This window comes from Caloenas nicobarica, chromosome 37 (assembly GCF_036013445.1).
Source record: "Caloenas nicobarica isolate bCalNic1 chromosome 37, bCalNic1.hap1, whole genome shotgun sequence".
Lineage (NCBI taxonomy): Eukaryota > Metazoa > Chordata > Aves > Columbiformes > Columbidae > Caloenas > Caloenas nicobarica.
In genome coordinates this window covers 1,305,979-1,316,628 of record NC_088281.1, presented here as the reverse complement: position 1 = coordinate 1,316,628, position 10,650 = coordinate 1,305,979, and the positions used below count along the sequence as shown (strand labels likewise).

The 10,650-nt window shown below is 50.2% G+C and overlaps 2 protein-coding genes across 2 annotated transcripts; one reads left to right on the top strand and one right to left on the bottom strand.

Annotated features, from left to right (window-relative positions):
* The first annotated feature begins 2,138 nt into the window (after positions 1–2,138).
* LOC136001169 (olfactory receptor 6E1-like) lies at positions 2,139–3,122 on the top strand. Its single transcript, XM_065655258.1, has one exon. The coding sequence runs from the start codon at positions 2,139–2,141 to the stop codon at positions 3,120–3,122; it is 984 nt and encodes a 327-aa protein (XP_065511330.1).
* A 3,639-nt stretch (positions 3,123–6,761) lies between these two features.
* On the bottom strand, positions 6,762–7,697 carry LOC136001059 (olfactory receptor 14C36-like). The gene has a single exon (XM_065655107.1). It carries the CDS (start codon positions 7,695–7,697, stop codon positions 6,762–6,764), a length of 936 nt encoding a protein of 311 aa, XP_065511179.1.
* Positions 7,698–10,650: the final 2,953 nt, after the last annotated feature.

Below are 10,650 nucleotides of genomic sequence, written 5' to 3'. Positions count from 1 at the left end.
AGGGTATGTTGGTGGTAGTGGCCACCTCTGTGCAAACAACTGAATCAACCCCTGAACGGAGACTTTAGGGAATAGTTGATCCCTCTGCAGAAAAGACTTCAGTGTAATAGCTGAAAAAGTCTTCCTTTCCACAACTGCTAGTATTTTTAAACTAATTTCTGTGAAAGTCTTCATAGTCAGTTTGTTTGTTTGTTTTGAGACTACCATGGGCAAGTGTCAGCAAGCTAATTAAACACTGTATCTCTATATGAATGTTTTTATGCAGCCATTTCCCAAAATACTTTGCCTACCAATGGTTTGAGTTGGGAAACACTGTTCAGAGGATCTTCTCAATTTGTATTGGCACATTTTGTATCTCTACTTCTTTCCCTCTGTCTCTTTTACTTCCTTGCCTATTCTTTGAAGAGCTCTCTGAGGAAAAGATTAATTGAATTATGGAATCCCATAGATTGGGAGAGACTCCTGTGCAAGGATCTTTGCAAGAGTGTCTTCAACTGGATCAAGTGAGGCTCCCTGTACAACAGTTCTGCTGAGTTCTTATAATTGGCCAGCCTGTTGTCCTGCACATCCTCTCTGGCATGTGCAAGCAAGTTAAGTAATTACCGTTACTCAATTTTATTCAGCTTCGCATGAGAAACTGCTACAGAGATCTCTGAAACAGTCAGGTTCTTCACCCAGGATGTTAATAACTACCTGTATGCACAGGAAACAGGCCCAGGCACAGCAGGATCTGCCCGTCTCCAGCACTGTCTGGAATCCCACCTGGAGAAATCCCACACAAGTCAGGCCAACATTTAATTTGAAGGTGACTAATTTTTGCTTATTTTGGAGGTGGATGGTATTGGAGGAGGTTGACTGAACTCGATCACTTGGTTTCAAGTTGATCCATTGTCTCAGACCAGTTTCTGCTGTTGTGTCTGTGGACAATGAGATGGGAAAGTCCTTGGACCACCCAGGTGACTAATGACTGAAGAGCTCTGCTTGCACACCCACACAACTTTGTTTCACCACCTCAAACCCACCATCTCCTCTTCTCCCTCTTCTCCCCTTGCATTTTGAATTATTCTGTTTCAAGAGCCGTCCACTCTACTCCTTTCTATGTCTGAAAACAAATAGAAAGATGAAGGGGAAAACACCAGTCTTTATTGTATATGTGGGATTTTTTTGTCCTTCTTTCTCCTAGATGTGTAGTTTGATTTAAAAAACAAAATAACTTAAGGAATCAGAGATTTGAGACTTGAATAGTGAGTTTCACCTGCTTCACAACAGGTGCCTGTGAGAATTTGTTTTCCCAAGGCTCCCTGTATAATCAATGGAGAGAGGAGAAAACTCTCAAGGCTGGGTCCTCCCAACCTATAGCTGGCACACAAAATAAAAGTTACAAATCTCTTCCAGTCACTATTCTCCTGGTCTGCGTTTAGGTCAGCATATTTGATAGTAATAGCAATGAGCAACTGTTTGGAAGTAACTGCATTTCAGTGCAGATGGATGTCAGATGAGACCGGGTGGAACCATAACTAAAGAAGATGAGTTATATTTGGTCCCTATTCTGCCCTCCCCTCCCCTTTCCTGAAGAAACAGAGAGCACAAAGCTGTGGAAGAAAGCACGGGATTACAAAAGAGATGCTTGATACTGCTTATTCTGAAATCAGTAGATACTCAGGGATTCCTAGTCCAAAAAGGCAAGTACTGAAAAGTAGAAAGAAAAGCTTTCAGCATACATTAGATTTGATTTGATTTGATTTGATTTGATTTGATTTGATTTGATTTGATTTGACTTGATGTAATAGTTTGGCATTTGTGCAATAGAAGAGATGACTTAGGCACATAGGTGTGACAGATGTTTGGAAAAGACCTGTGTGCATTTGGAATTTGCCAGGAATGGGATAAAATAGCTAACAGACTTCAAAATTCTCTGTTTTGAAGGAAAAATTCTTTCTGAGTGTTTGAAAAATATAGAAAGAAGACAACAAATTCTCAGAACTCCAAATGAAATTTGATGCAGCAATACCAGGGTATGAGAAGTGGTTGAAGTCCTCTATCTGTGTACTATAGAAAGACTGCAAGAAAGGAAAGAAGCAGAGAGTTTTGGAGAGCCCTTCACCCAGACTGTGGAATTATCACACTTGTTTTTTGCCATGTTCCTGTCTCGGCATGATGAACCGAAATTCAACATGGGACCAGAAAATGAAACTGCAGTTACTGAGTTCATCCTAGAGGGTTTCTCAGGGCTTGATCAAAGACTGCAGCTCTTACTCTCTCTGGTGTTTCTGCTCATTTACCTGACAACAGTGATGGGGAACGCCACCATCATTTTCCTCGTGTATGCGGATCACCGCCTTCAAACCCCCATGTACTTTTTCATTGGCAATCTGGCCTTCCTGGAAATCTGGTTTACATCCTCCACAAGCATCAAGTTGGTTGTGATCCTGGCTTCTGGGAGGAGAACAATCTCACTAAGCAGCTGCTTTGCCCAATCCTATTTCTATTTTGCCCTGGGCTGTACAGAGTTTGTTCTACTTGTTGTCATGTCCTTTGACCGCTGTGTTGCCATCTGCCAGCCTTTGCATTATGCTGCCATCATGAAGCCTCAGCTCTGCATCCACCTGGTTGTTGCTACTTGGGTCACAGGCTTCACACTCTTGAGTTACCGCCTGGTCATCCTCTCCCAGCTGACTTTCTGTGGCTCAAATGAGATCCACCACTTTTTCTGTGACAACTCCCCCTTATTCAAACTGTCCTGCTCTGACACCAGCCTGCTTTGGAAAATAGACTCTGTTTTCTTATCATTTGTCATTCTGGGTTCCTTATGTTTAACTCTGACATTTTACCTGTGCATCCTTTTCTGTATTCTACATCTTCCAGCAGCCTCTGGGAGGAAAAAAGCTTTTTCCGTATGTTCTTCCCATCTCACCACCTTGGCAATTGCATACGGGAGCTGCATTGCTCTCTACCTGTGTCCTTCAGTAGGTGTTTCCTTGGAGAACAGCAGATTTGTAGCGTTGCTGAACACCGTTCTGTACCCCTTCTTAAATCCATTCATCTACAGTCTCAGAAACAAGGCTGTGATACTGGCCCTGAATGAAGCCGTTGCCCGTACAAGAGCACAGCTTTTCCCCTAATCATGAGGCATTTCTGGACAGCAATTCCAGTGATCTGCTATGATATGTTAAACAATACCAATGCATAGGTATGTAACCTCCAGACAGAGATACCTCAGGAGATTGATAGAATCATAGAATCCTTTCAGTTGGAAGAGACCCTCAGGTTCATCGAGTCCAACCACAACCCAATTCTAGCACTTAATCGTCTCCCTGAGAACCTCGTCTAAACACCTTTTAAACACCTTCAGGGATGGTGACTCCCCCACTGCCCTGGGCAGCCTGTTCCAATGCCCAACAACCCTTTCCAGGAAGAATTTTTTCCTAATATCCAATCTAAACCTCCCCTGGTGCAACTTGAGGCCGTTTCCTCTTGTCCTATCTCGTTGCATTGTGTTAAGTGATAAAAAGCTCCTCTGCACACACAAAGAAGGCACAAACAATGGCAGGAGGAGTAAGTCAGTTAATACCCTGCCCCAGCTGCTCTCAGCCCCATCACTGGGGAGCCACCAGCTCATCAGGAGCCCATCTCCAAAACCAAGAAGAGCACAGAGGCTCATTGGCAAGTGGGAACCCAAATTACAGGCTCTGGGGAATGAACATCTTGTCCCAAGGCTACCCTGGGAGAGCCCTCAGCCTCATTGTCCAGGTGTGAAGCCCATCAAGAGGAGCCACTGAGAGCAGCTCTCTGGATCACCATTTAGACTAATGGGATTGTTGCCTAGGGGTGCAGGACACATGGTGGGATGCAGGGGAAGAGCATCTTTGGATTACACAGGACTTACCATGGGAAGTTTGGGGAAGGACCCCAACCAGTGCCGTCTGTCCTGTCTTCTCATTAAACTTAATTTCTAAGTCTTTATTATGTGAGCAAATCTCTTCTCTGCGTGAACGTGTGAGCGTGGGGGTGTGAGTGTAGCAACTGGAGCAGGACCAGGGGGTCAGACAGCCTGTATGTCATTGGTGCCAGCAACTGAGAGACCAGAGTGACTGGACATAAGAGTGTGCGCGCATGTGTGTGACTGGGGTTGTCTGTACCAGTATCTGGAATGGGGCTGCGGCCCTGGGGGCTCATGTGTCCTGGTGTCTGCAACTGGCAAGGCCGGTGTCCTGGGGAGGCTGCTGAGCAGACTGAGTGTTTGAGCCCCGCTGCTGGAAGAATCCACCCTGAACAGGTATATACATAAAATAGACTGGGCTAGACTAGAAGAGTTCAGTTGGAAGGGACCTACAATGATCATCTAGTTCAAATACCTGACACATTCAGGGCTGACCAAAAAATAAATCATGTTATCAAGGGCATTGTCCAAAGGCCTCTTAAACACTGACAGGCTTGGGGCATTGACCACCTCTCTAAGAAGCCTGTTCCAGTCTTTGACCAGCCTTGATAAAGAGATGTTTCCTAATAACCAGTCTAAACCTCCCCTGGCCAAGCTTTGAACCATTCCCACATGTCCTATCGCTGGACACCAGGGAGAAGATCTCAGCACCTCCCTGTCCATGTCCCCTCCTCAGGAAGCTGTAGAGAGCAACGAGGTCGCCCCTCAGCCTCCTTTTCTCCAAACTAGAGAAGCCCAAAGTCCTCAGCAGCTCCTCAGAGGACAATCCCTCCAACCCTTTCACCACCTTTGTTGCTCTCCTCTGGACGCATTCAAGGACCTTCACATCCTTGTTGTAATAATATGTGGGGCCCAGAACTGCACACAGCACTCAAGGCGAGGCCGCGCCAATGCTGAATACAGCAGCATAGTCACCTGCTTTGACCACATGGCCATGCTGTGTTTGATGCACCCCAGGATGCGGTTTACTGTCTTGGCTGCTGGGGGACAGTGTTGCCTCCTGTTGACCCTGTGGCCAACCATCACACCAGATCCCTTTCTGCAGGGCTGCTCTCCAGCCACTCTCTCCCAATCTACACTTGCACTCAGTGTTACTCTATCCCAGGTAGAACAATCCAGCACTTGGACTTGTTCAATTTCATGCCGAGTGCTGGGTCCTGCAGTTGGGTCACAATACCTCCACGCAACACTACAGGCTCAGGGAAGAGCGGCTGGAAATCTGCCAAACAGAAAAGGACCTGGGGGTGTTGATGGACAGTGACTGAACATGAGCCAGCGTGTGCCCAGGTGGCCAAGAAGGCCACCAGCGTCCCAGCATGCATCAAGAATAGCGTGGCCAGCAGGACCAGGCAAGTGATCATCCCTCTGTTCTTGGCACTGGTGAGGCCGTATCTCAAATCCTGTGTTGAGTTTTGGGCCCCTCCCTACAAGAAAGAACTTGAGGTGCTGGAGTGAGTTCAGAGAAGGGCAACAAAGCTGGGGTGGGGTCTGGAAAAGAAGTCAGATGGAGCGCGGTTGAGGGAGCTGGGGCTGTTTAGCCTGGAGAAAAGAAGGCTGAGGGGAGACCTTATCGCTGTCTACAACTACCTGAAAGGAGGTTGTAGCATGGAGGGTGTTGGTCTGTTCTCCCATGTGGCAAGTGGTAGAAGGAGAAGAAACAGCCTGAAGTGGCACCCAGGAAGATTCAGTTTGGATATTAGGAAAGATTTCTTCGTGGAAGAGCTTGTGAGGCATTGGAACAGGCTGCCCAAGGAGTGGTTGAGTCACCATCCCTGGAGTTTATTAAAAGACATATAGATGAGGTTCTTAGGGACATGGTTTAGTGCCAGAGTTGGGTTCATGGTTGGACTCGGTGATCTGGAGGGTTTCTTCCAACCTAAATGATTCTATGATCTCATTGGGATGAGAAACATGGTTGGGCAGCTCACCCAGATGGAATACTGAGATGGATGGATGGATGGATGGATGGATGGATGGATGGATGGATGGATGGATTGGGACCGCGTGAAGGATCAGCCTCCTTATCAGCCAGCCATGGCATGATGGAAGCAAGGCCAGTCCCCCTTTGTCCCCTGCTCTTGTTTTCAAGAGATCCTTTACACCCATTGCTGGCAGCCCTCCTGTGCCAGCCCCTCTCACCAGCACAAGACTCCTGGCCCAGGAGCTCTTCATGCTGCTCCTGCTACGGCAGTGACAGAGCAGCCTGCCCTGAGCTGGGGAATGCAGAAATACGTTTCTGTGGGTCATTTATTCCCCTGTTGAAGCACAGAGCAGTGGGAGCAGGCTGTGGTGCCAGAAAACCACAGCGAGGCAGTCCAAGGCAGATCACTGAAGGTCCTTCACCATCTCCAGGAACACTGGGCACCCACAGATGAACACTCAAAGCAGCACCATGACGTAACATGTTGCCCCGTGTCCTCCCCTGAGCCCATGAAAAGCCCAAGCACAGCAGCATGGCCTTGTGGGGGAAATGTATTCAGGCTGACCACAGCTTTGGAAGAAAAGCCCAAGCTCCAAATACTGAAACTGAGGAAATCCCCTTTTATGGGGTATTTCAAAAAGATGGTCCCAATTTCAGAGATACAGTGATTTCAAAATGGGTCCATTCTTTTGAAACACCCTGTATTACAGAGATGTGACACAGGACACCAGCTGTACCAGGGTCCCAGAAACAGGTAGACAGGTCTCTGAGTCATGGCTCTGCAGAAGTGCCATGGGTGAGGAAATTCCTTGACAAACATGGTTATCACAGATAAAATGCTCAATGCCCAGGAGGTTCCTGAGATGAGCTGGAAGTCACTTCTGAAGAGACATGGGTAACTTACGGCTGCTGAGAGAAAAATGATTGAATCAGCTTCTTCAGTGCCACTTTCAGCTCCTGGTTCCTCATGCTGTAGATGAGGGGGTTCACTGCTGGAGGCACCACTGAGTACAGAACAGACACCACCAAGTCCAGGCTTGGGGAGGAGATGGAAGGGGACTTCAGATAGGCAATCATAACAGTGCTGACAAACAGGGAGACCACGGCCAGGTGAGGGAGGCACGTGGAAAAGGCTTTGTGCCGTCCCTGCTCAGAGGGGATCCTCAGCACGGCCCTCAAGATCTGCACATAGGACACTATGATGAACACAAAACATGCAAATCCTAAACAGACACTAAGCCCAATAAGCCCAAGTTCCCTGAGGGAGGCATCTGAGCAGGAGAGCTTGAGAATCTGGGGGATTTCACAGAAGAACTGGTCCAGGGCATTGCCCTTGCACAGTGGCAGTGAAAATGTATTGGCCGTGTGCAGCAGAGCAGTGAGAAACCCACTGGCCCAGGCAGCTGCTGCCATGTGGACACAAGCTCTGCTGCCCAGGAGGGTCCCGTAGTGCAGGGGTTTGCAGATGGCAACGTAGCGGTCGTACGACATGACGGTGAGCAGATACAACTCTGCTGTGATCAAGAAGAGAAACAAAAATAGCTGTGCCGCACACCCTTGAGAGGAAATGGCTCTTGTGTCCCAGAGGGAATTGTCCATGGAGTTGGGGACAATGGTGGAGATGGAGCCCAGGTCAAGGAGGGCGAGGTTGAGGAGGAAGAAGTACATGGGGGTGTGGAGGTGCTGGTCACAGGCTATGGTGGTGATGATGAGGCCGTTGCCCAGGAGGGCAGCCAGGTAGATGCCCAGGAAGAGCCAGAAGTGCAAGAGCTGCAGCTCCCGTGTGTCTGTGAACGCCAGGAGGAGGAACTGGGTGATGGAGCTGCTGTTGGACATTTGCTGCCTGTGGGCATGAGGACCTGTGCAAGGAGGAAAAGACGGTGACGGTTTAGATGAGACTTGTCTGGGAAAAACCAAAGCCATTTCCCACAGACCCTCCCACAGAGACCCTTTTCTTTTTCCAGGACAACGTCCTGGCTGGAGCCCTCGTCGGTGCTTGATGAGTGTGCAATGAAGAGCAGGGTCTCTGCCCAGGGGCTCTTGAGGAGTCAGCCTGAGCCTGTGTGATGGGGTGGGGCCGGGGCCAGTCCTGGGGTTCAGCTTTGTCAGATGGAACCGCTCCTGCTGCAGAAGGGACTGTCAGCATCTCTACCCGCAGGGCTAAGGAACTGAGTTTGAGAGGTTTGGCGTTTCTACAGCTCTATGTCCCCTCCTACCCCAGGGAGTGTTGTTGGGTGTCAGAAACCCTCAGCATTTCTGCTGCACTCAGGGAGAACAGAGCGAGTCCTGCGAGACCAGAGGATGCCTGTGGGTCAGTGCAGAGTGAGGGCAGCTGCTCTGTCCCTCTGTCTTGCTCCAGCTGCCCTGGGCTGGCACCTTTCTGAGATGGAGCCTGATCACACTGCCATGTTACCCTGAAAAGCCACCAGGCACTGCTGAGAGCAGAGGGACCCACCTCAGACCACAACATGTCTCACTCTCTCCTAAGGTTTCAGTATCCCACGTTTATCCCGGAAACCACTGATTTCACAAACCCAACAGCATTTTCTCTGTCACAGCATCTCTCTGCTCCTCCATGGGGCTTTCACATAACAAACAGATGCTGTAGGACAGGTTTGCATCCTGGAGGGTAGTTCAGAGCATCTATGGAAACCCCCAGGAGACAGCCAAGAGTCCTAATGATGGCATCTGATTAAAGGAGACTCAGCTCATTCCCCAGCCCCACAGACTGCATTGCCCACAGCCCCACAGGTCAGAGCAAAGCTGGGACACGTGTTCCCATGGACACAGCTGCAGGAAAGGACCCACAAGATCAGGCTGTGACTCTGCAGCTGAAACTCCCATCCCCAGAGAGCCTGACAGCAAGAACCAGATCACAACAGCAGTGACCCAGAGCAGTGGAGCAAGAAGGAAACTGCGGTGAGGGTGGGTGTGAGAGAGGCCAGGGCAGAGGCAGCCGGGCACTCAGACAGCGTCACCCTTCCCCAGCTGTGCAGCCACCTCCCACACACCAGCATTGCCGGGCAGCTGCTCTCAGCCCCTGTGCTCTGCAGAGGGAACTGGAGCTCTGGCTGCACAGGAGCTGCTTCATGCCTTGGAGCCCCCGGCCCTGAGGGCAGAGGCTTTGCTGGGTGGGAGAGGAGGCGAGGGGGCTGCTCAGAGGAGGGATCTGCACTGCAGGGGATCATACGGAGTTTTCTCTGTTATCCCTCCCATACCAATTCCAGATTTAGTTTCCTCTCATTTCTGATCAGTTCCCTGCTGCCTGGACATTCTCCCCCTGGGAGGTGTTTCCCTGTCCATGTCTTTTCCCTGTCAGCACACAGAGACCATCCCACCCTCTGTGCCCTCACCCTGGCCCTACAGATCCTGCCTGTTCACAGGGCACTGCCTGGGGGCATCTTCCTGTTTGCAGGTTGGAAAACAGGACAGGTCAGACTAAGGCTGACAGGTACAGCAGATGTGATGCTGGTGCTGTGCACAGGCAGAGCAGCAGCTGAAGGGATGTTAATGAGGATTCTGGAAGATGCAGTGATTGATCGGATTTGCAGTTCAGGAGTCACAGTGACTTGTTTAAGCATGTGAACTCATTTTCATTTTATCCTTTCCTGCACTCCCCAACCCTTGGGACAGGAAACTGAAAAGACAGGCTCAGGACAGCTCCCTATCTGTCTGGTAATCCTTGCATTGACCTTCTGCTTGAGGCATGCACCTGGAAAAATCCTGGGGGTGATCTGGAGCTGTGTCCAGCACTGACCCACACAGCACCCCCTCAACAGCAGAAGCACATTTCCTGCCCTGATAGGGGTCACTCCTTCCACCCACAGCTTCTCCCCACAGCACTATGGGGATGTCCCCGGGAGGCTGAGCGCTGACCCTGGCAGGCGGCAGAGTCCCTGCCCCGGCACAGCCCTGGGGTGCAGGGACCCTGCCCTGCAGGACAGCTCTGGGCAACTCTGGCTGCTCACCCACCTTCATGCAGCTGCAACTGATTCAGGAGAAAGGAGCTGTCTTGTCCTGGGTCTCTGATGGTGTAGAATGAATCTCTCCCTAGGAGGAGCACATATTCCTTCACAACTAAGAAAAGGACAGTGCCATCCTGCCAGATCTTATCTGCTGCATGACGTGCCAGCTTCAGGAGATCCCTCCAGGAACTGCAGCTTCATTCCCCTGTAGCCAGAGATTTGCTATGTCAAGGACAGTGAAGATTCCTCCTTTGAATTCTCAGCATCCTCCCACCTCAGACTGCGTTTCCCTCTCTCTGCCTGGCTCCTCTCCACTCGGTGCTGCAGGCAGAGCCCTCAGCCCTGCTGCGCTTTGCAGAGGAGCTGCTCCTGGGCAGAGCTGTCTCTCTGCAGCGCTGCCGCTTGCCATGAGCTCCCTCTGTCCCAGGAGCCCAGCCCAGCTCAGCAGCACAGGAGCAGCCCAAGGCGCTTTAATGACCCCTCTGGTGGGTTTGGTGCTGAGTCCATGAACATCAGCCCTGAGGGGAAGTTGAAGAAACTTCTCAAGAAGTCCAAGTCAGAATCACACTGCAAAGTTTCTTGTAATGTTAATGCATCCCACTGAGGAACACTACTGAGGAACTGACCCCAGGGTCTGGTTAGAGAAGAAAACTGGAGGCAGAGATGACAGGTCAGGACAAGCAAGGTGAAGGTCTCTCTGATGATCAGTAAACCTGGATGTGTTTCATTAATCAAAGGGCCAAGCCCTGACCCCCAGCCCTGGGAAGGCAGATCCTGTCCCTCCCACGTTGCCCAGGGCCCTTCCTGGGACAGTGTGATGTGGG

Excerpts from the sequence above, each read along its gene's own strand:
- LOC136001169 (XM_065655258.1), top strand. The coding sequence starts at position 2,139 with ATGTTCCTGTCTCGGCATGATGAACCGAAATTCAACATGGGACCAGAA.
- LOC136001059 (XM_065655107.1), bottom strand. The coding sequence starts at position 7,697 with ATGTCCAACAGCAGCTCCATCACCCAGTTCCTCCTCCTGGCGTTCACA.